Below are 25556 nucleotides of genomic sequence, written 5' to 3'. Positions count from 1 at the left end.
TCTTATATGATTCAGCATGGACTACCAGATCGTCTGGCAGCTGTGGTTTTACCACTGAAGCTAATATATACTGTTCTCTGTGGTTGCTGTTACTGTTGACATTCAACCGCACCATAGGAGAATCTCCTTTTCTTAACCCCATTGAGCAGTTATTGTCCGTAGACCTCCTGAGCGTGGCCATTTTACCGTTTGGAGGGGATACCTTGTTGTGCTTCTGAGTTGCGTGTCTCTAAATCCCCATATTTCACATGTGTGCGGGTGCTTTATTCTTTTTAAGCACTGTGAGTTGTATTTCCCTTTTGAAATTGTCTTCTTGACAGTATGCCCCGTGGTTAGTTCTCTTACCCCTGGAAGTTTTGGAGGGCAGATACCGTTTACAGGCCCCGGTGCGTGAGGATAGGATGTTTCAGGTTACTGTTGTGGGAAGAGGCTGCAAGGCGGCAGCGTTTCTTCACGCCCAGCTCTGGTTCCCCCCAAGGCGGACATAGCCTTAGAGCAATCCTGCTTGGTGTTCCAAATTACAGTGCAGTGTGCTAGAAGGAGCAGCAAACAGCTTGTGTTACTTCCGTTGGTATTAAATTCATTTTTATTTTTTACTGGAGTAAGATTGAAATACACATTGTGTGTGTTGTTATGTGTAGAGATTTTCATGTCAGACATATCCGTATGTTTACATATGTTCAGATTCTTTTCCCAGTTAGATTGTTGCAGAGTTTTGATTAGACCTCCTTGGTGTAGGTATCGATCTTATTTATTATATGTTCCGTAGGTAATAGATTGCATCTGTTCACCCCAGCTCCTAATTTACCCCTGCCCTGCTCTTCCCTTGTGGTAACCGTATGTTTCCCCTTGTGGTAGCCGTATGTTTGATTATCAGGCCTCTGACTCCATCTGTGTTTTTCCAGGTAGTTCATGGTGTGCATGTGTAAGTTGCACCTGTAAGTGATATGTGACTTTTGCCTTTCTGTTTCTTTTTCCTTTATTTAGTAGGATTATCTCTTATTTTCAGGTGAGCTCCAGAAATTGGCATGGTTACATTCTTTTTCACCCCTGAATCAGATTGCATTGTGAACATGTTTCAGTTCTTCTTTATCCGTTTGTTTCTCAGTGGAGTATTTTTTGGCTTCCAGATCTTGGTTTTTGCAAACAGTTCTCTAGTGTACTTTTGGGTGACCATGTCTTTTGTATTCTGGCTTGCTGTGCACATACTCTTAAGAGTGGGATTACCGTGTCGTTGGCAGCTGTGGTTTGAGTGTTTAAGGGAATTTTATACTGTTCTCTCTAGTGGCTGTTACTGCTCACATTTCAAATGCACCATAGGGGAGGGTACCTTTTTTTTAAATCCCAACTGTGGCAGTTATTCTTTGTAGACTTCTTGATCATGTCCATTTTGAAAGGTATGAGTGGATAACCTTTTAGTTGTTGGTTGCATGTCTATAAATCACCATATTGCACATTTGTGGTGCTTTATTCTTTTTTAAACACTGTGAGTTGCACTTCCCTGTTGAAACATTCTTCAAAGTGTACCCCCTATTTCATTGTTTTCACTTGCTTCTGGAAATTGTGGAGGGCAGGCACCATATACAGCCCAGCAGTGCTTCTGAATTCTGTTTCCCTAGGCAATATTTTTCAGGTTGCTATTGTGGGAAGTGGCCACAGGGAGGCAGCATTTGTTAATTCCCAGCTCTGGTGGCAGGGCAAGGGGACAGAGCCTTAGAGCAGGTGCTGCTTTGGGGCTGGAAATTACAGTGCAGTGTGCCAGAAGAAGCAACCAGCAGCTTGTATTGTTACCTCTTTAGTGTATTAAAGTAACTCTTATTTTTTGCCATAGTACATTGGAATACAAGTTTTTTTGTGTTTAGGTGTACAGAATTTTTCGTTTGAGACATATATGTATATGTATGTATGTTCAGATTCTTTTCCCAATTAGGTTATTACAGAGTGTTGATTAGACCTCCCTTGGTAGGTATCTCTCCTTATTGATTATTTGTTTTGTAGAAATAGATGGTATTTTTTCATTCCAAGCTCCTATTTTATCCCTTCCCTCCTGCTTTCTCCTGTGGAAACCAAAAGTTTGATTTTCAAGTCTCTGAGTCCATTTATGTTTTCCCAGTTATTTCAAGGATGTGCCTGTTTACATTGTACCTCTGAGTGATACCATAATAGATTTTCCTTTCTGATTCTTGCTTACTTCAGTTAGTAAGATGGCTCTGCTGCTGCTGCTAAGTTGCTTCAGTCACGTCCGACTCTGTGAGACCCCATAGACGGCAGCCCACCAGGCTCCCCCGTCCCTGGGATTCTCCAGGCAAGAACACTGGAGTGGGTTGCCATTTCCTTCTCCAATGCATGAAAGTGAACAGTCAAAGTGAAGTCGCTCAGTCGTGCTCAACTCTTAGCGATCCCATGGACTGCAGCCCACCAGGCTCCTCCGTCCATGGGATTTTCCAGGCAAGAGTACTCACGTGTACTCTTTAAGAGTACTAGATTATCTCTAGTTTCAGGTAATTTCTGGAAATTGGCGTGTACATTCTTTTTGATGCCTGAATCAAATTGCATTGTGAACATGTTGCAGTTCTTTATCCGTTGGTTTGTTGATGGAAAGTGCTTTTGGCTTCTGTCTCTTGTTTATTAAATGTGCCCGTGCATTGGATACCTGTGTGTTCTTGAAGTCTGGTTTGCTGTGCACATAATCTTTAAGAGTGGAGCTAACGGATCATTTGTCAGCTGGGGTTTGACTTCTCAAGGCACTTTATACTGTCCTTTCTAATGGCTTTTACCATTGACGTTCAGTCGCACCTTAGGAGAGTCCCCTTTTCGTAACCCCTTTGTAGTCCTTATTGTCTGTAGACTCTTGATCATGGCCAATTTGACTGGTGTGAGGTGATACATTGTTGCAGTTCTGGATTGCATGTCTGTAAATAACTATTTTGCATTTTTTTTCCGGAGCTTTATTCTTTTATAAACACTTATGAGTTGTATTTCTCTGTCTCAGTTGTCTTCCTCAAAGTGTGCCCCATGTTTGTTTTTGCTTGCTTTACTGGAAATTTTGGATGGCAGGTACATTCACAAGCCCACCTGTGCTTGTGAATATTCTGTACCTCCAGGTCGCTGTTGTGGAAAGTGGCCACAAGGTGGCAGCATTTCTCCATTCCTGGCTCTGGTTAACCCAACAAGGGGACAGAGCCTTAGAGCAAGTCCTGCTTTGGGGTTGTAAATTACAGTGCAGCGTGCCAGAAGTACCCAACAGCTTGTGTTGTTACCTCTTTTTTGTATTAAATTCATTTTTGTTTTTTGAGTAAGATTGAAATACACTTTGTGTTGTTGGTGTAGAATTTTTCATGTTACATATATTTATATCTATATATCTATGCATCTTCAGATTCTCATCCCAAACAGAATCTGAGTGTTGATTAGACCTCCGTTGGTAGATCACTCCTTATTGATGATCTGTTTTGTAGAACTAGACTGTATTTTTCATCCCAAGCTCCTGATTTATGCCTTCCCTGTTTCTTTCCTCTGTGGTAACCATAAATTTGATTTTCAAGTCTCTGACTCTGTTTATGTTTTCCCAGTTGGTTCATGGGTGTACATGTGTAAATTTCACATATAAGTGATATCATATGATTTTTGACGTTTTGATTTTGCTTACTTCACTTAGTAGGATTATCTGTCTTTGCAAGTAGGTTCTGGAAATTAGCATGATTACCTTCTTTTTCATGTCTGAATCAGATTGCATTGTGAATGTATTGCAGTTCTTTATCCATTCGTTTGTTGATGGAAAATTTATTTGGCTTCCATGTCTTTTCAAAGTCTTGTTTGCTGTGCACATACGCTTAGGAGTAGGGCTACCGGATCATTGTCAGCTGTGTTTTTACTTCTCAAGGCACGTTTATACTGTCCTCTCTAGTGGCTGTTACCTTTTGACATTTCAGCTCCTCTGTAAAAGCGTCCCCTTTTCTTAACCCCATTGTAGCAGTTATTGTCTGTAGACTTCTTGATCATGGCCATTTTGACCTGTGCAAGGGAATAACTCATTGCAGTTCTGAGTTGCATATGTCTAAATCACCATATTTTCCCTGTTTTTGTGTGGTTTATTCTTTTTTAAACAGTGAGTTGTACTTCCCTGTTAAAATTGAATTAAAATTCCTGAAAGTGTGCCCCGTGTTTAATTGTTTTCATTTACTTATTCCTGGAAATTTTGGAGGAAGTTACCATATACAGCCCACCAGTGCTTGTTAATATTCTGTTCCCCCAAGCAATAGTTTTCAGGTTGCTGTTGCGGATGTGACCACAAGGCGGCAGCATTTCTTACTTCCCAGCCTTGGTTCCTCCTACAAGTGGTCAGTCTTACAGCAAGACTTGCTTTGGGGTTGCCAATTACAGTGCAGTGTGCTAGGAGAAGCACTCAACAGCTTGTGTCGTTACCTCTTTTTTGTATTAATTTTTATTTTTTATTGGAGTAAGATTTAAATGTTTTGTGTGTTGTATGTGAACAGAATGTTTTCGTGTTACACGTATACATACGTCTTCGTATGTTCAGGCTCTTTTCCCAATTAGATTATTACACAGTGTTGATTAGACCTTCTGTGGTAGATGTCACTCCTTATTATCTGCTTTTTAGAAATAGATTTTGTTCATCCCAAGTTCCTAATTTATCCCTTCCCTGCTGATGTTCAGATCTCTGACTCTGTTATGTTTCCCCAGTTAGTGCATAGGTGTGTATGTGTGAATTGCACTTGTATTGATGTCTTATGATTTTTCCCTTTCTGAATTTTGCTGAACTTCACTTAGTAGGATTATTTCTAGTTTCAGGTAGGTTCCAAGAATTGACACCATCATATTCTTTTTCGTGCCTGAATCAGATTGCATTGTGAACATTTGCATTTCTTCTTTATCCATTTGTTTGTCAATGGAAAAATTTTTTGGCTTCTCTGTGTTGGTTTTTGTAAAAGGTGCTAAAGAGCACTTCCGAGTTCCCGTGGTTTTTTCGAATTTTGGTTTGCTGTGCACTGACTTCTGTGAGTGGGACTACCAGATCATTGTCAGCTGTGGTTTTACTGGTCAAGCACTCTTACACTGCTCTCTCTATTCTCTCTAGTGGCTTCTGCCATTGACATTTCAGCAGCAACATAGGACGATCTCCTTTTTTAACCCCATTGTAGCAGTTACTGTGTGTAAACTTCTTGATTATGGCCGTTTGAACAGTGCACAGGTATACCTGGTTTAGTTTTGAGGCTCATGTCTTTAATACTGTACCACAGTCTGTATGTTTATGGGTGCTTTTTTTTTTTTTTTAAACACTTCGAGTGGTGTTTTCCTGTTGAAATTGACTTCTTGAAAGTGTTCCCTGGGTTTAATTGTTTTCACTTACTCAACTCCTGGAAATTATGGGGCGTGTATCATATACATAAAACCCACCAGTACTTGTGAATATTCTTTCTTTCCTTTAGGCAATGGTTTTTAGGTTGCTGTTGCGGGAATTGGCCACATGGCAGAAGCATTTCTTCTTTCTCAGCTCTTGTTACCCTGGAGCTCCCAGAGCCTTAGAGCAAGTCCTGGTGTGGGTTTTTAAATTACAATGCAGTGTGCCAGAAGTATCACCCAGAAACTTGTGCCTTGTTATCTCTTTTTTGTATTATTATTTTTTGAGTAACATCAAAACACGTGTTTTGTGTATTTTAGGTGTATAGCATCTTTTCCCGTTACGTATATAAATCAGTTCAGTTGCTCATTCGTGGCTGACTCTTTGTGACCCCATGGGCTGCAGCACGCAGACTTCCCTGTCCATCACCAACTCCCGGAGCATGCTCAAAGTCATTCATGTCCATTGAGTCGGTGATGGCATCCAACCATCTCATCCTCTGTCTTCCCCTTCCTTCAATCTTTCTCAGCATCAGGATGAGTCAATTCTTTGCATCAGGTGGCCAAAGTATTGGAGCTTCAGCTTCAGCATCTCCTTTAGGATGGACTGCTTTGGTCTCCTTGCAGTCCAAGGGACTCTCAAGAGTCTTCTCCAGCACCACACTTCAAAAGCATCAATTCTTCAGCACTCCGCTTTCTTTATAGTCCAACTCTCGCATCTGTACGTGACTACTGGAAAAACCGTATAGCTTTAACTGTACTAACCTTTGTCAGCAAGGTAATGTCTCTGTTTTTTAATATGCAGAGACATTTAATATTTTTAAGATGTCTAGGTTGGTCATAGCTTTCGTTCCAAGGACCAAGTGTCTTTTCATTTCATGGCTGCAGTCACCATCTGCAGTGATTTTGGAATCCAAGAAGATAAAGTCTGTCACTGTTTCCATTGTTTCCCCATCTATTTGTCAGGAAGTGATGGGACCGGGTACCATGATCCTTGTTTTTTGAATGTTGAGTTTTAAGCCAGCATTTTTACTCTCCTCTTTCACTTTCATCAAGATGTTCTTTAGTTCCTCTTCACTTTCTGCCATAAGGTTGGTGTCATCTGCATATCTGAGGTTACTGATATTTCTCCCAGTAATCTTGATTTCAGCTTGTGCTTCATCCAGCCTGGCATTTCACATGATGTACTCTGCATATAAGTTAAATAAGCAGGGTGACAATATACAGCCTTGATGTACTCCTTTCCCATTTTGGAACCAGTCTGTTGTTCCGTGTCTGGTTCTAACTGTTGCTTCTTGACTTGTATCCAGATTTCTCAGGAGGCAGGTAAGGTGGTCTGGTATTCTCATCTCTTGAAGAATATTTCCATATATACTTGTTTGGATTCTTTTTCCCAGATAGGTTAATACAGAGTATTGAGTAGACCTCCCTTGGTTGATATTCTTTTTTTAATCATGTGCTTTGTAGGCAATGATTTGTATTTGTTCATCCCACCCTCCTAATTTATCCCTTCCCCACTTTTTCCCCCTGTGGTTACCATAAATGTAGTTTTCAAGTCTCTCCAGTCTTTTCATGGGTATGCTTGTTTATGGGTATGTTCATGGGTATGCTTGTTTAAATTGCGCTGATAAGTGGTAGCATATGATTTTGCCTTCCTAATTCTGACTTACTTCACCCTGTAGGATTCTCTCTAGGTTCAGCTGTGTTTTAGCAGTTGGTGTGTGCAGTTTTTATGCCTTATTCAGATTGCACCGTATGTTCCTCTTCCGTATCGACTCTTCTGGTGATGTGTATTTTGGTGCTTCCGTGTCCTGACTATTGTAAGTCGTGCTGTAGTGCGTGTTTGGGCCCCTGTCTTTTCGAGGTCTGGTTTGTGGTTCACATACTCTGAAGAGTAGGACCAAATATTTGACAGCTGTACTCTTACTGTTGTTAAAGATACTTTTCACTGTTCTCTCTGGTGGCTGTTACCATTGACATTTCAGCAGCGCATAGGAGGGTCCCCTTATCTTAGTCCCATTTGTAGCTTTTATTGTCTGGAGATGTCTTGATTATGGCTAGTTAGCCCACTAAGAAGGGGATACCTTTCTTGATTGTGATTTGCATGTCTCTAATAATTCACCATGTCTTGTATGTTTGCGAGTGCTTTATTTTTTAACACTGTAAGTTGCACTTACCTGTTGAAATTGTCTTCCTGAAAGTGTGCCCCATGTTTATTTCTTTTTGCTTGTTTACTCTTGGAAATATTAGAGAACAGGTACCATACACAGCCCACGGGTGCTTGTGAATATTCAGTTCCCCTGGGACAAATAGATTCAAGGGATTAGATCTGACAGACAGAGTGCCTGAAGAACTATGGTTGGAGGTTTGTGACATTGAACAGGAGGCAGGGATCAAGACCATCCCCAAGGAAAAGAAATGCAAAAAGGCAAATGGTTTTCTGAGAAGGCCTTACAAATAGCCGTGAATATAAGAGAAGCGAAAGGCAAAGGAGAAAAGGAAGGATATACCCATTTGAATGCAGGGTTCCAAAGAATAGCAAAGAGAGATAAGAAAGCCTTCCTCAGTGATCAGTGCAAAGAAATAGAGGAAAATAGTAGAATGGGAAAGTCTAGAGATCTCTTCAAGAAAATTAGAGATACCAAGGGAACATTTCATGCAAAGATGGGCTCAATAAATGACAGAAAGGGTATGGACCTAACAGAAGCAGAAGATATTAAGAAGAGGTGGCAAGAATACACAGAAAACTGTACAAAAAAGATCTTCACAACCCAGATAATCACGATCAACCTAGAGCCAGACATCCTGGAATGAGAAATCAAGTGGTCCTTAGGAAGCATCACTATGAATAAAGCTAGTGAAGGTGGTGGAATCCCTATTTCAACAGTTGAGCTATTTCAAATCCTGGAAGATGATGCTGTGAAAGTGCTGCACTCAATATCCCACGAAATTTGGAAAACTCAGCAGTGACCAAAGGACTGAAAAAGGTCAGTTTTCATTCCAATCCCGAAGAAAGGCAATGCCAAAGAATGCTCAAACTACTGCACAGTTACACTCATCTCACACTCTAATAAAGTAATGCTCAAAATTCTCCAAGCCAGGCTTCAACAGTATGTGAACCGTGAACGTCCAGATGTTCAAGCTTGATTTAGAAAAGGCAGAGGAACCAGAGATCAAATTGCCAACATCCGCTGGATCATTGAAAAAGCAAGAGAGTTCCAGAAAAACATCTACTTCTGCTCTATTGATTATGCCAAAGCCTTTGACTGTGAGGATCACAACAAACTCTGGAAAATTCTTAAAAAAATGGGACCACCAGATCACCTGACCTGCCTTCTAAGAAATCTGTATGCAGGTCAGGAAGCAACAGTTAGAACTGGACATGGAACAACAGACTGGATCCAAATAGGAAAAGGAGTACGTCAAGGCTGTATATTGTCACCCTGCTTATTTAACTTATATGCAGAGTACATCATGTGAAATGCTGGGCTGTATGAAGCACAAGCTGGAATCAAGATTGCTGGGAGAAATATCAATAACCTCAGATATGCAGATACCACCACCCTTATGGCAGAAAGTGAAGAACTAAAGAGCTTCTTGAAGAAAGTGAAAGAGGAGAGTGAAAAATTTGGCTTAAAACTCAACATTCAGAAAACTAAGATCATGGCATCCAGTCCCATCACTTCATGGTAAATAGATGGGGAAACAGTGGAAACACTGACAGACTTTATTTTTGGGGGCTCCAAAATCACTGCAGATGGTAACTGCAGCCATGAAATTAAAAGAAGCTAGCTCCTTGGAAGAAAAGCTGTGACCAACCTAAACAGCATATAAAAAAGCAGACACCTTATTTTGCCAACAAAAGTCTGTCTAGTCAAGGTTATGGTTTTTCCAGTAGTCGTGTATGGATGTGAGAGTGGAACTATAAAGAAAGCTGAGCGCTGAAGAATTGATGCTTTTGAACTGTGGTGTTGGAGAAGACTCTTTAGAGTCCCTTGGACTGCAAGATCCAACCAGTCCATTCTAAAGGAGATCAGTCCTGAACATCCATTGGAAGGACTGATGCTGAAGCTGAAACTCCAATATTTTGGCCACATGATGTGAAAAACTGACTCATTGAAAAGACCTTGATGCTGGGAAAGACTGAAGGTAGGAGAGGAAGACAGAGGATGAGATGACTAATGGCATCACTGACTCAATGGACATGACTTTGAGCAAGCTCCAGGAGTTGGTGATGGAAAGGGAAGCCTGGTGTGCTGCAGTCCATGGGGTCGCAAAGAGTCGGACACGACTGAAGTGAACTGAACTGAGGCAGTCGTTTTCAAGTTGCTGTTGCCTGAAGCGGCCACATGTGGGCAGCATTTCTTCATCCTCAGCCCTGTTTTCCCTGGCAAGCAGACATTGAACCTTAGAGCAAGTCCTGCTTTTGGGTTGTAGAGTGGAATGCTCCAGAAGCACCACCCCAAAACTTGCCTTTGGGTAGCTCTCTTTTGTGTTAACTTTTAAATTTTTTATTGGAGTAACATTTAAGTACATGTTGTGGGTGATGTAGGTGTACAGACTCTTCTGTTTTACATATACATACATCTTTGTATGTTCAGATTCTTTTCCCATTTCAGTTACTAAAGAGTGTTAATTAGGTCTTCCTTTGTAGAATATCACTTGTTGTTAATTATGTTTTGTGGGTAGTAATTGTATTTGTTCATCCCAATTTCCTAATTTATCCCTTCCCCGCTTCCTATTGTTACCATAAATTTGGTTCTGAAGTGTCTGCATCTGTTTTCCCAGTTAGCTCATGGGGTGTGCCCATTACACCTGCAAGTGATATAAAACGTTTGCCTTTCTGGCTTCATTTAGTAGGATTCTCTCTATTTCACGTAGGTTCTGGCGGTTGGCATGATCACGATCTTTCATGCCTGAGTCAAGTTGCATTGTGCACATGTTCCACCTCCTTACCTGTCGTCCAGTCCATGAACATTTGTTACTTCCGCGTCTTCGCTGTTGTAATAGGTGCTGCAGTGCATGTTTCGTGCCTGTGTCTTTTCAAAGTCTGCTTCTCTCCCATTTACTCTTTAAGAGTGGGACTGCTGGATCATATAGTAGGTGTGTTTTTCTAAATGTTTTAAAGGCACTTTTGTACTCCTTTTCATGTAGGTGTACCAGTTTACTTTGCTACTAGCAGTGTGGAAGTGTTCCTTTTTCTGTACACCCTCTTGAGCTTTTATTGTTTGTAGAAATTTTGATGATGGGTTTTCTGAGTGGTTTGAGATGATGTCTCGTTTTTAATTCTGAGTTGAATTTTTCCAATTATTATTAGAAAACAGTTTTGAGCATGTTTTCATGTGCCTCTTAGTTGTGTGTTTTTCTTTTCAGAAAATGTTTTTTTTAGGTTGTCTGACCATTTTTGATTAGTTTAACGTACATTTTTGAATGTGCATTTTTAGGCCATTAACACTTTTTCTGAGGAATATATCACCAAATTGAATTTTAAAAGCTGTGGATATTCTACCTTAGTTTTAAAAATTTCCTCATAAAGTGCTAAGGGCAGAGCCTCACAAAGCCAGATTGATGTGTTTGTTGCCTTTATGAGTTTAGGATCATAGTCTTACACATGACATTGTTAGTTTAAAATGTGAAGATTGTATTTCATTAAATACTAGTATTAATTAGCATTTAATGTCATTTCATTTAATACTATTATTACCTATATTTCATTAAATACTAGTATTAATATAAAAACATAAAACACATAGCAAAATTCTTTGTTCTTAATTGTACCTCTTTTTTATTTAAGAGACTGGTTTGACTGTGTTACAGTATGATGTGTGATATAGTATGTACATAAAGAATACATTAATTCCTCTCATCAGGACAGGGCTAAGCATTCAAAACAGCCCTCAAAGTTGTTAAGGAGGTTTCTGAAGAATACTTAGTTTGCCTTAGGCCTTGCTTCCTGTCTTAGCCATTCTTACTTTTTGTGAATTCTAGGAACAGAAGTGATCCTTTTAATGTTTGCATCCAGAATATAAGGTCACTTTTTTTTTTTTTTTTTTTTAACGAAAACCATGGTTGCTATTTGAAGTTTAGTGAATTTAGTTTAAGGCAGATGAGCCTGTCCTCCCGGAAGTAGAATGAGGCAGTGGTTAAGTAGTTCTGCTTTTTTTGGACGGAGAAGGCAATGGCACCCCACTCCAGTACTCTTGCCTGGAAAATCCCATGGGTGGAGGAGCCTGGTAGGCTGCAGTCCATGGGGTCTCGAAGAGTCGGACACACTGAGCGACTTCACTTTCACTTTTCACTTTCATGCATTGGAGAAGGAAATGGCAACCCACTCCAGTGTTCTTGCCTGGAGAATCCCAGGGATGGGGGAGCCTGGTGGGCTGCTGTCTATGGGGTCGCACAGAGTTGGACACGACTGAAGCGACTTAGCAGCAGCAGCTTTTTTTGGAAGACCTCAGATGAGATTATATGGTTTTTTATATGTATTAATTCAGTGAATCCTCATAACTACTTGTTGAGGTAGATGTTTATTATCCTTACTTTATAGATGAGGAAACATAACAAGAGATGGGGTAACTTGCCCAAGGTAATAAATGATGGAATAACTGACTTTAATTTCCCTGTGTTGAAAGGGGGGTAATCTGTGTATGCTGTCCTTGTTTCCCTGACAATATTGGAATAAATATTGGAAACTTTGATTTTTACTGGTGGTTAGCTTAGAACAATATTGCTCTGAGGACTTATATACATTTTGTTACACGTCATGCTTATGTAAGTTTTCAGAAGAGCTTTTGTTTGTGAGAAGATTAAGACTTAAGATACCTATAGAATTATACATCTCTAAAAATGAAAGATTTTTAAAGTGTATTTGAAGTTCTCCTGAGCAGTAATTAAAGTATTGTTAAAAAAAAAATAAAGTATTGTTAAGTGTGAGCTTGTATGTATTCTCTTTTTATTTGTTTGACTCTAAGATTATTGTTAAGAAGTTACTTCTTAGATAGTATGTGAAAATAAACTAGTTAAAAATGAAGTAAAAATTAAAAAAAAAAATCAAATTTGATTTCTCAAGTTCCTCCAGAGGAAAGCGCTTGGTGTTTACAGTAAAAATTTAGTTTCTTCTTCTTTGATTGCAGATTGGGAGTCCTCCTCTTGACCCTACTGAGCATTTTCTTCCTGAAGAAGAGAAACTTCCTGAACAGGAGAGATCAAAAAGGTGAGCAGGTCTAGAGATCAGCCCTCACAGGTATTTCCACATAGTGTATTTGAGATGATTGCTCAATATTTTCTCTTTCAAGGCAAAGGTTACAGATTAAAACCTTCATTTGCCACTTCCTAGATGCGTTACCCAGTTTATATCTGGGACTCAGTTTCCTTATCTGTCAAATACAGTAGTCATACGAACTGGAGGGTCAAGATAACAAGTTCCTTATAAATTTGATAGATTTGAAAGTTCCTTATAAATTATACACTGTTACAGAGATATTTTTTCCTTTATAGATTTGAGAAGGTTTACACTCATAATCTGTATTACCTGGCTCAAGTCTACCAGCATATGGAAATGTTTGAGAAGGCTGCCCATTATTGCCACAGTACCCTCAAACGCCAGCTTGAGCACAACGCCTACCATCCCATGGAGTGGGCTATTAATGCTGCTACCTTGTCACAGTTTTACATCAATAAGGTAAGCTACTCAGAGTAGTTACCTACCAGAGTTACCAATATGTGTATAAAAATAGAACTGAAAGAATGTTGAAAATGTCATCTTTTAAAAACAGATAGCTTGTCGTTTATGATGTAAACTAAATAGAAAAATGCAGTCCAGTTTGCCAGTGTACTCAAGTTTGTAGCTTTTGTTGCAATAATCCTTTTGAATCTTAAAATAATTTTACTATGTCCTACATGTTGCTTAAGACCAATTCTTTTTTGATACAGGCAGGCTATCTCTGTTTTCGTGAAATGTTACCTTAAGTTGCAGATTTTATCTTGTAGATTTAACTTTATCTTTATGCATTGGTAATCTGGCAAGTGTGAGAATTTGTCTGAGGAAGTTGACTGTTAAATGTGGGCTTTGATAGAAGCATGTAATGCTCTCAGTTATTCTTTAGAATTAACTCCTTTGTGAAACTTATTCTGTGTTGGGAATGTCTTGCTCAGTTCCAGAGTTCTGGGTGGTTATATTTTTTCCTAGAGTATTACACAAGGACAAATTTGAGCTTCTTCATTGCTTTCAGAATTATCCTGAATTATGTAGATATCTTTTTTTTTATGTAGATATATTCTTAATTGACCTTTTCAGTTTTTTAGCCCTTAAAAGGATTTTTAATGCTAAAACACTTTAAAGCCTCCTTTTCCAGCCAGATTTTATATTAATTCTCAATATCTCAGTAATAGAAATAACTTTTCTTTGTATTTTGAATTCACATGCCTCTGAAACTTTGGTAATTCTTTGCTTATCAGAGTTCCTTCTTAGATCTCTCTTTATCTGCTGCTGTATCCTTACTGGGCCTATATCCTTCCTAAGTGTCTTGTTAGTGCTGGTTCTATAAATGCGCCCTGTGTTTAAAGTATTGTCCCACAGAATTTCATTCAGAAAAGCTATTAGCAGGAGAGAAAGGGCTGTGGTGACTACAGCATCGCTTCTAGGACTTTGGTCTAAGATCAAGCGTGTAAGTAACGCTACTGCATATATCAGAGCATTCAGTTAAATCTAAATCTCATTAATTCATTTCATTGTGATCATCAAAACTTACCTGGTGCTTCTGCTTGTGGCACTTTTTAAAATAGTTCCCAGAAGCACCTTATTTTGTTTAGCAACTTTAAAATTATTCACTGTAATTGTACTAAGATATCCAGATGTTAAAGTGTAATTACAAGTTTAAAGTTGTTAAGCATTGCTTATGTAGAGCATGCAGTAAATTTCATGAGGACGTCCCCCCACCCTGTGCTTTTATTTTTTCTTTTTTTACCAAAGTGTTTTGTAAGTTTTGTTCCAACTAGCTAAGTTATAATGTGAAGAGAGATTTGAGCCTTTTTATTTTTTTAAATACAATTGTCATTTATGTCACTGTCATTTCATCTGGTTCCATGAGGTTTTGCTACGTAGTGAGTCCCTGCCTTGCAGGTGCTAAAGTCCCACATTTACCAGCCACGTAGGGGACACCATGCACACTCACTGTTAGTTCTAACAGTGGTTGCTTTCAGATAACCAGTCTGGACAGTGCTGAAGTGATAATGAATAAGAAGTCACAGACCAACAGTTAAAACTTCTTTATAAACTGTAACTGTCTTTTGGATTTTGAGGTTTAACACCAATATTTTGATCTGTAGATACTGCTGGGCTAGTACTACACATGGTACCCAGCTGTGCTCAAGATGGCTTCTGAATTTACCATAATGGGGAGATACATTGAGTGCTGAGATTTTAAAGTCATAGTCAACTGTTAAAAACCACCTTAGCAAAATCAGTGTTACTAATATGAAATAGACATTTAACAAGGGTGGCTTCCAACTAAAATTTGACTTTTAACTTGGTACTTCTGCCGAGTATTCCTGTGACTTACATGACACATGTAAAGTAAGTAACAAGGAGATCTTCTCCAAGGGTTTGAGAAGCTTACCATGCCCTGGTTTGATTGTAAAGTCTTCAACTGTGTTGGTAAAGCAGTTCCATAGAGTTTGTCTGTGGAAGTCTGTTGACTTCAAAACTTGGGAAGCCTCATTATATGTACAATTGGAAAGATTTCAGAAGACAGGAATCTCTTATCAGTATTTATCCTGCTTGCCTTTGAATGATTGGATTTAAAGGGGATCTCTAAACTTGAAAAAGATGAAATCTTCCAGTCCGTTGACACAATGTAACTCGGCTATTCAGACTGAAGCTTAGAGGACGCGGATGCGTGGTGGACTCTAGGATGACAGCCGTTCTTTTCTGCTGACTGATTCCTGAAGGGGCTAGTTTCCAATCAGCAAGCATTTCTCCAGGCAGTTTGGATTATTAAGAGTTTGAGGGTATTGTTATTTTAATCTTTAAGATAGTTTTTTAACCAAATAATATTCAGACATATCTTATATACTTTCTTGTTTAGTTACCATACAGGGTCTCCTTAGTAGTGTTTTTTACCTGAATTTAGAGCTTTTCCCATATTAAGAGACTATGCAAGTATCTATTGCAAATAAGGTTTTGTGATAATTGAATTTATTCTTATTTCTGCAACAGCAATGCTTTATGGAGGCCAGACACTGTTTATCAGCTGCTAATGTCATTTTTGGTCAAATTGGAAAGATCCGAACCACAGAAGACAGTAAGTTTATGTGTACATGTTTCATTATATAACTTTTAAAAAAATCATTTTATTTTTGAAATCATGTTACTTTAGAAAATTCAAGAACAGAACAAAGAATTACCATAGGCCCATCTGAACTCACCAAATTTTTATATTTGCCTCATTTGCAGATATGTTTAGGCTCCATTACCCCCTAATACTTCAGCGAGTTTTTCCGAAAAATATTTTCTTACATAATCATAGAACAGGAAGTAACATAGATACAGTTCTTTTATCTATAATTCATATTTAGCAGCTGTCTCCATAACATCCTTTGTAGCAGTTTCTCTATAGTACTAGTTTCTCTCAGTTCAGTTCAGTCGCTCAGTCGTGTCTGACTCTTTGCGATCCCATGAATAACAGCACGCCAGGCTTCCCTGTCCATCACCAACTCCCGGAGTTCGCTCAAACTCATGTCCATCGAGTCAGTGATGCCATCCAGCCATCTCATCCTCTGTCGTCCCCTTCTCCTCCCGCCCCCAATCCCTCCCAGCATCACAGTCTTTTCCAATGAGGTGGCCAAAGTACTGGAGTTTCAACTAGTTTCTCTAGTACTTAAAAAAAAATTTTATTGACGTATAGTTGATTTATAGTGTTGTTAGTTTCTGCTGTACATCAAAGTGAATCAGCTTTGCATATACATCTATCCAGTCTTTAGATTCTTTTCCCAGGGGCTACCCTGGTGGCTCAGATGATAAAGATTCTTTTCCCATATAGGTCATTACAGAATATTGAGAAGAGTTCCCTGTGGTATACAGTATGTCCTTATTAGTTATCTGTTTTATATATAGTAATGTGTATATGTCCGGAGAAGGTAGTGGCACCCCACTCCAGTACTCTTGCCAGGAAAATCCCATGGACGGAGGAGCCTGGTAGGCTGCAGTCCATGGGGTCGCTAAGAGTTGGATACAGCTGAGCGACTTCACTTTCACTTTTCACTTTCATGCATTGGAGAAGGAAATGCAGCCCACTCCAGTGTTCTTGCCTGGAGAATCCCAGGGATGGCGGAGCCTGGTGGGCTGCCGTCTATGGGGTCGCACAGAGTCGGACACGACTGAAGCGACTTAGAGAGAGAGAGAATGTGTGTATGTCAGTCCCAGTCTCCCAGTTTGTCCCTCCCTGCCCTGCTTTCCTCCCTGTTATTTCTATTTTATAAATAGGTTCATTTGTACCGTTTTTAAGATTTCCTGTATGAGTGATAGCATATGATACTTGTCTTTCTCTGACTTCACTCATATCTCTAAGTCCATCCGTGTTGCTGCAGATGACATTGTTTAATTTTTTTTATGTCTGAGCAATAATCCATTGTATATATGTACCAGATCTTTATCCATTCTTCTGTTTATCCATTCTTGCTTCCATTTCCTGGGTATTGTAAATAGTGCTGCAGTGAATATTGGGGTGTGCATATCATTTTGAATTATGGTTCTCTTTGGATATATGTCCAGGAGTGGGATTGCAGGATCATAGGGTAGGTCTATTTTCAGTTTTTTAGGGAACCTGCATACTGTTTTCCATAGTAGTTGTCACATCTCTTTAGTCGTCTTTAATCTGGACCAGTTCCTCAGCTTTTCTTTCATCAGGCATTTTTGAAAAAATATAGGCCTCTTATTTTATAGATTTTCTACCATTCGGTGTTTGTTTCCTTACACTAAGATTCAGATTATACGTTTTTGGTTGGAATACTATATATGTGATGTGTCCAAATATCTAGTTTTAATTATAGTGTTTCACTTAGTTTTATAAATCACAGCACAGTCAGCGTGTGTATTTGAGCCAGTCAGAACCAAAACAAGCTATCGCTTCACATGTATTAATTGGCCATTATCAAGAAGACAAGAAATAACAAGTGTTGGTGAAGGTGTAGAAAAGGGGACCCGTGTGCACTATGGTGGTATTGTAAATTGGTGTAACCACTATGAAAACTGTATGGAAGCTCTGCAAGAAATTAAAAATAGAGCTGTATGTGATCCAGCAATTCTTGGGTGCAGTTGCCCCTTGGTGTCCACAGGAGATTGGTTCCAGGACCGCCCCCCCATCCCCCCCCAGATAGCAAACACCTGTGGATGCTCCAGTCATAATGCATATAACCAATACACATCCTCTCTTGTATATATTAAATCATCTCTAGAGAATTTACAGTACTAAATACAGTGTAAATGCTATATAAGTAATGGACAACATGTGGCAAATTCAAGTTTTGCTTTTGGAACTTTCTAGAATTATTTAAAAATTTTATTTTATATTGGAGTATAGTTAGTTAACAGTGTTATGTTTCAGGAAAACAGCAAAGTTCCATGTGCTCTACAGTAGGGCCTTGTAGGTAACCTATTGTAAATATAGCAGTGTCTTTTTAATGGCCAAGTAATATTCCACTGTGTATATATGTGCCACACCTTCTTTAGTTAATCTGTCAGTGGACATTTAGGTTGTTTCTATGACTTGGCTGCTGTCAACGGTGCTGCAGTGAACACGGAGGTGCATGCATCCTCCTGAACCGTGGTTTTCTCCAGATATATGCCCAGGAGTGGGATTGCTAGATCGTATGGTAGTTCATCTGTTTTTAGTTTCTTAAGGACCTTCCATACTGCTCTCCATAGTGGCTGCACCAAATTACATTCCTGCCAACAATGTGGGAGAGTTCCCTTTTCTCTACACCCTCTCCAGCATTTATTATTAGTAGACTTTTTGATGATGGCCATTCTGACTGGTGTGGGGTGATACCTCATTTCTCTAATAAGTAGCAATGTTGAGCATTTTTTCATGTGCCTCTTGGCTATCTAAATGTCTTTGGAGAAATGTCTATTCAGGTCTTCTGCCCATTTTTGATTAGGTTGTTTTGCTGTTGAACCATGTGAGCTATTTTTAAATTTTGGAGATTAATCCATTGTCCATCACATCATTTACAAATATTTTCTCCCATTCTTTGGGTTGTCTTTTCAATGAAATATTACTCAGCCATTAAACAGAATGGAGTAGTGCTGTTTGTAGCAACATGGATGGACCTGGAGATTATCATACTAAGTGCAGACAGGAAAAAACAAATACCATATGATACCACTTTTAAGTGAAATCTAAAAAAGATGATACAAATGAACTTCTTTACAAATGAGAAACAAACTCCCCAATTTGGAGAATAAATTCATGGTTACCAGGCGGGAAAATTGGGAGAAGGGTTAGATTGGGAATTTGGGATTGACATGTACACACTGTTGTATTTAAAATAGATTACGTGAAAGGACCTCCTGTATAGCATAGGGAACTCTGCTCAATATGCTGTAATAACCTAAATGGAAAAAGAATTTGAAAAATGATACATGTATATGTATAACTGAGTTACTCTGCTGTACACTAACACAACATTGTTAATTATGCTGCTGCTACTGCTAAGTCACTTCAGTGGCGTCAGACTCTGTGCGACCACATAGACAGCAGCCCACCAGGCTCCCCCGTCCCTGGGATTCTCCAGCAAGAACACTGGAGTGGGTTGCCATTTCCTTCTCCAATGCATGAAAGTGAAAAGTGAAAGTGAAGTCGCTCAGTGTGTCCGACTCTTCGCGACCCCATGGACTGCAGCCCACCAGGCTCCTCCGCCCATGGGATTTTCCAGGCAAGAGTACTGGAGTGGGGTGCCATTGCCTTCTCCGTAATTAACTATAATATTAAAAAAAAAAAAAAAAACAGTAATATGCCCACATAGGACCTCTGAGCACATTTTAGTATGGTATCAGTCCAGTTACTTTTGGTTCCAGACCTTAAGGAGGTCACTTACTCATATCCATAAGCTATAATCCATAAACTATGTCTAAAAAGGAAAGATCAAGGGCTTCATATCTTTGAATTTGCCTACTTGCTACAATGTACTTATAACCCCAAGATTATTACTCGAGGCACTTCTGTGGTCATTTGCAGAGAGCCAGAGGGTTTAAGACACCTGAGGTGCACATTACCATTTGAGGTTGATCAAGGTAATGCTCTGCCTTCTCATTTCAAGCCCTCATACTATAAGCAAGTATACTTTTTGTGGTCTATTTAGTTCCACACTTTTCAGATTGTTCTGCATTTTGTTGTTTAAAATGGCCCCCAGCTGTAGTGCTGAGGTGGTATCTAGTGTTCATAAGCACATGAAGGCTGTGAAGCACCTTCTGGAGAAAATGCAGTGTTAGACAAGCTTCATTCAGGCACAGGCGACAGTGCTGTTGGCCACGAGTTCATTGTTAGAGTCAGTAGTTAGACATGAAACAAGGTGTCTTTAAACAGAAATGCATGTAAAATGTTATATATTGATCACTTGATGAAAATAGTGTGTCCAGAAGCTCATTAGAACCTAACTCTGTTTCCCCTAGGTGTGGTATTTTAGCGTTCCCTAATTTATTATTCACAGTGACTTTATAGAACATAACTACCATGAATGATGAGAATCAGCTGTATATTGTTTCCTTAGAATCCAGGTAGAAAAGTTTTACTGTTGGGATTAAAAATCGCCTTTTCTACAGAACCAAACATTCATATGAAGGACATGATCCAGCTGATCAGTGACTTATCACTGCTGGGAGATGAGCAACTTGCTTCTCCCCAGGTAGAGCCGCTGTCCTGATCTCTGCTCTCTGAAATTGGTTGGGGGGCTCTGCAACCTTGCAAAGGCTCAGGACAGATAAAAATCAAACCTACAGTGTTTGGGAAAAAGTTTTCCCAAACTTGTTCTGTACAACAGGCTGAACATCATGATAATGGGTGTTGGTTTCTAATAAGATACTTAAAATACCTAAAGTGTATGTTCTTACTAGGGATGAAAATGGTTTTTTGGAAAGTGAAAAGTAAATTTTAGCTATTACAATGGTATGTGGAAAGATAGAGAAAAAGAAGAAAACAAATCTTGCCATTTTTGACAACATGAATGGACCTTAGGGCATTATACTAAGTGAAATCAGAGAATGGCACACACTGTATGATTTCACTTCTATGTGGAATCCAAGAAAACACAATTCCTAGGTACAGAGAACACATTGGTGGTTGCCAGAGGTGGGTGTGGGTGAATGTGAAGGGCGTCATAAAATTTATAAGTCGTGGGGATGTAAGGTACAGCATAGTGTGTTACAGTGTATTGATTGCATATTTGAAATTTGCTAACAGAGTAGGTCTTAAAAGGTCTCATCCCATTATGTTGTACACCTGGAACTAATATAATACGTCAGTTATCTCAGTCTAAAAACTGTGTTGGTCACCTAACAAGTTTTATAATAAAGTAACTGTATCATTAAGGATCAGAAGAATACAGAGGCTGAGTTAGAGGAGTATACATTATAAAATTAATTTTTTTTCTCTTATTACATTCAATTAATCATAGATTGGTTGAAGTCTAAAAGGTTATTTGTCCACAAATATAAATAGTTAATGAGAACTAAACCTCCAGTGAGAGGCTTTGTTTTTACTCTTCAAAGTAGAAAGCTAAAACATTGGCTGTGTTCAGTGTTTTTAAAATGACTTTATTGAGCAGCCTTATATGTTGTTAGAGTATTTGTTGAAAATAATTTGGCGTGTGTATCAAGAACATTTTAAATGGTGTAAACTCTGACCCAGTAAATTTCACATCTAGGAATCTATCTTAAGGAAATAATTGAAAATCCAGACAAATCTATGTACAGAGATCTTCCTGTTTAGAGTTGTTTGTAAAGAGGAATTGGAAACAGTGGCCAGTATTAGAAGAATGACTGAAGTATAGAAATATATTTCTATACATTGTCCATGATGCTGGACTTAAAAATGACGTTAAAGAGTTGATAGTGATAAGTATGTTGTGTTAGTCGCTCAGTCATGTCCGACTCTTTGTGACCCCGTAGACTGTAACCCACCAGGCTCTTCTGTCCATGGAATTCTCCAGGCAAGAGTTTGGGTTGCCATTCCCTGCTCCAGGGTATCTTCCCGATCCAGGGATCGAACCTGGGTCTCCCGCATTGGGAGCAGATTCTTTACCATCTGAGCCATCAGGGAAGCCCTCATTTTATTACATTTCACTGAATTAAAAAAAAAAATGTTTTGTGGCAACTCTGGAGCAATTGATCAATACTGTTTTTCTTTTCTTTTTTTTTTTTTTAATACTGTTTTTCTAAGAGCATTTTCTCAATTCATGTCTTTATCACACTTTGGTAATGCCTATATTTCACACTTTTTCATCATTATTTGTTATGATGGCCTGTGATCAGTGATCTTTCACTGTTGAAATTGTTTTGGGTGCCACTGACTGTGTCCATATAAGATGGTAACGTTAGTTGGTAAACGTGTTCTGACTGCTCCACTGACTGGCTGTTGCCTTGTGTTGCCCTCCCTCTCCTTGGGCCTCTCTATTTCCTGAAGACACAGCATTATCAAAATTAGATCAGTTAATAACCCTACCATGACCTTGAAGTAAAAGGAAGAGTTGCACATCTCACACTTGAAGCTAAAAGCTAGAAATGATTAAACTTAGTGAGGAATGCATGTAAAAATGGGCCAGAAGATACTCCCTCTTGTGCAAGTTAGCCAAGTTATGAATGCAAAGAAAAAGTTGCTGAAGGACGTTAGAAGTGCTACTCCAGTGAACACACAAATGATAAGAAAGCAAAACAGCCTTACTGCTGATAATGGAGAAAGTTTTAGTGGTCTGGATAGAAGATCAAACCAGCCACAACATTCCTCTAAGCCAAAGGCTAATCCAGAGCAGGGCCCTAATTTTCTTCAATTCTGTGGAGGCTGAGAGGGGTGAGGAAGCTGCAGAAGAAAAGTTTGAAGTTGAGATTTACAGAAGGAAGTCGTCTCCATAACATAAAAGGGCAAGGTGAAGTAGCGAGTTACCCAGAAGATCCAGCTAAGATCGTTAATGAAGGTGGCTACACTACACAGACTTTCAGTATGGCCGCAACAGCCTTCTGTTGGAAGAGGCCATCTAGGACTTTTCATAGCTGGGGAGAAGTCAGTGCCTGGCTTCAAAGGACAAACTGCTGACTCTTGTTAGGGGCTAGTGCAGCTGGTGATTTTACCATTCTGAAAATCCTAGGGTCCTTAAAAATTATGCTGATTATGCTTTATGCCAGTCATGCTACCTGTGCTCTGTAAATGGAGCAACAAAACCTGGATGACAACACATGGTTTCCTGGAAATTTTAAGCTCATCGATGAGACCTACTGTTCCAAAAAAAAAATTCCTTTCAAAGTATTATAGCTCCTTGACAGTGTACCTGGGTCATCCAAGAGCTCTTATGGAGATGTACTTACGATTAATGTTGTTTGCTAACACAACATTCATTCTGTAACCCATAGATCAAGGAGTCATTTCGACTTTCAAGTCTTATTATTTGAAGAAAAAAATCATGAGGCTATCACTGCCGTAGATGCGACTCCTCTGATATATCTGGGTAAAGTAAATTGAAAATCTGCTGGAAAGGATTCACCATTCTAGATGTCATTAAGAAGATTTGTAATTCATGGGAAGAGGTCAAAATATCAACATTAACAGCAGTTTGGAATAAGTTGACCAGACCCTCAGGGATGATTTTGAGGGCTGCAAGACTGTAGTGGAGGAAGTAACTGCAGATATAGTAGAAATAGCATGAGAACTAAAATGAAAAGTTGAACCTAGGGGACTTCCCCGGTAGTCCAGTGGCTAATAGCTCTCAAAGCAAGGGACCGACATTTGGTCCCTTTTCAGGTAATTAGATTCCACATGCCACAACCAGAGCTCTCATCCGTCACGACTGAGACCCAGTGCAGCTGAATAAATAGGTAAATAAATATTTTAAAAATGTTGAACCTGAAGGTTTGTCTGAGTTGCTACAATCTCATGCTAAATTTTGACAGATGAGGACTTGATTCTTAGGGATGAGCAAAGAAAGTGGTTTCTTGAGATGGTATCTACTCCAGGTGAAGATACTGTGAAAATTGTTGAAATGACAACAAAGGAGTTAGAATATTACATAAACTTGATAAAGTAGTGGCAGGGTTTGAGAGGATTGACTAATTTTGAGAGAAGTTCTACTGTGGGTAAAATGCTATCAAATAGCATTGCATTCTACAGAAGACATTGTTCCTGAAAGAAAGAGTCCATCATGCAGCAAACTTCTCTGTTGTCTTATTTTAAGGAACGGCCACAGCCTCCCTACCTCAGCCTTCAGTAACCAGCACCCTGATCAGTCAGCAGCCCTCAGCAATGAGGCAAGACCCTCTAACCAAAAAAAAAAAGATTATGACTCTGAAGCCTTAAATGATGTTTAGCATTTTTTTTAGCAATAAAGTATTTTTTAATGAGAATGTGTACATTGTTAAGACAATGCTATTGCACACTTAATAGACTAGACCATAGTGCAAACCTTAACTTTTATAAGCCACAGAAAACCAAAAATTCATGAGACTCATTTTACTGCGGTGATCTGGAACCAATCCAGCAATATCTGAGGTGCTTGTACTCAAAATTTAATATATGTGGTGACCTTAGTTTCTACCTGTAGGTAATACAAAAGAAAAAAAACTAGAAAGAACCTCTGGGTGGTAGGAATTTTGGGTGAGTTTCTTCCCACTGCTTCAGTTAGGACTTGTTATTTTTATAATCAAGAGTGATATAAAGAAGAATGGCATACACAATGAAAATTACAGTTGTGACCATTGGCTTACACAAGTCACGTTGTACCTTTTAGCTACGGAAGCTGAAGGAGATGTGCCAGAGCTTTATCACCAAAGAAAAGGGGAAATAGCAAGATGCTGGATCAAGTACTGTTTGACTCTCATGCAGAACGCCCAACTTTCCATGCAGGTAATACAGTCAAAAGTGATCTTTTCTGTCTTAAACAGTAGGATGTAAGTAAAAGCTTAAAATGGGAAGTATGCTCATTGGCTCACTGCATGTGTATTATTCGTGGCATGCAGAAAGCTTGTTTCTTGCTTTCCCTGTCTCAGCCTATCCAAATCTTACTCATCCATTAAGGCTGTCTCAAACAGCACCTCTTCCTTCAAGACTTGCCATTGGATAGAGCATAAGCCCCATCAGAGGGAAGTCTTCATCATATTCATACTATGTACCAATTTCTAGACATAACAGGTGCTCAAAAACTATTGAATGTATATACAATTCTTAAAGCCTACAGATCTCTTCTCCCTCAAGAACCCTCCCTAAGTCACTTGACTTTGTATTATTCTTATTCATATTCTTATCTTATTCCTTTACCTCTTCTTAGACTGGAAGCAACCTGATGGCAGGAAATCTTACTAATCTTTATATACTTCAGACAGTAAATATATATATTGATAAAAATCTAAGTATGAATGTATCTGGAAACAGCCCTGTTAGTTTGTGGCTGTGTCTCCATGGCAGTTAACTTCTCTGTGTCTCAGTTTCCTCACAAGTAAGATGGAGATAATAATATTACTTAATAGTGTTCCTGTGAGTTAAATATGTATAAAGGGCTCAGAAAGAGGTAACTAAGTCCTCAATCAGTGTTAACTATCATTGTTGATACCACTATTACTAATCCATACTTAATGGATTCTAGTTCCAAATCAGAGCTCTGGTGGCTCAGATGGTAAAGAATCTGCTTGCAATGCAGAAGACCCAGATTCTATCCCTGGGTCAGGAAGATTCCCCTGGAGAAGGGAATGGCAACCCATTCTAGTATTCTTGTCTAGAGAATTCCATGGACGGAGAAGCCTGGAGGGCTACAGTCCCTGGGGTCACAAAGAGTCAGACACAGCTGAGAGACTAACACTACAGAGGAAAATAAATCATTTGGATGCATATTCTCCAGGAGACTTTCCTGGAGGAGTTGTCAGGCCTCTCTTCTGTTTACATGCATTAAAGTGTAACTGCTTTACTAGTAAATATAGAACCTTGTGAAACTACTATACAAAA

At 39.1% G+C, this 25556-nt stretch overlaps 1 protein-coding gene across 1 annotated transcript in view; it reads left to right on the top strand.

The window, feature by feature from the left end:
- The window catches only part of KIFBP (kinesin family binding protein), a 62196-nt gene that overhangs the window by 32023 nt on the left and 4617 nt on the right, over positions 1-25556 (top strand). Inside the window, exons 3-6 of the mRNA XM_005911233.2 lie at positions 12495-12574; positions 12859-13042; positions 15578-15662; positions 24349-24464. Coding sequence (XP_005911295.2) covers positions 12495-12574; positions 12859-13042; positions 15578-15662; positions 24349-24464 — 465 coding nt within the window. The remainder of the gene's footprint in view (positions 1-12494; positions 12575-12858; positions 13043-15577; positions 15663-24348; positions 24465-25556) is intronic.

The sequence above is a fragment of the Bos mutus genome, chromosome 28, assembly GCF_027580195.1.
Source record: "Bos mutus isolate GX-2022 chromosome 28, NWIPB_WYAK_1.1, whole genome shotgun sequence".
NCBI lineage: Eukaryota > Metazoa > Chordata > Mammalia > Artiodactyla > Bovidae > Bos > Bos mutus.
Note: the sequence above shows the minus strand (reverse complement) of the source record. Positions and strands in the feature narration are given on the sequence as shown.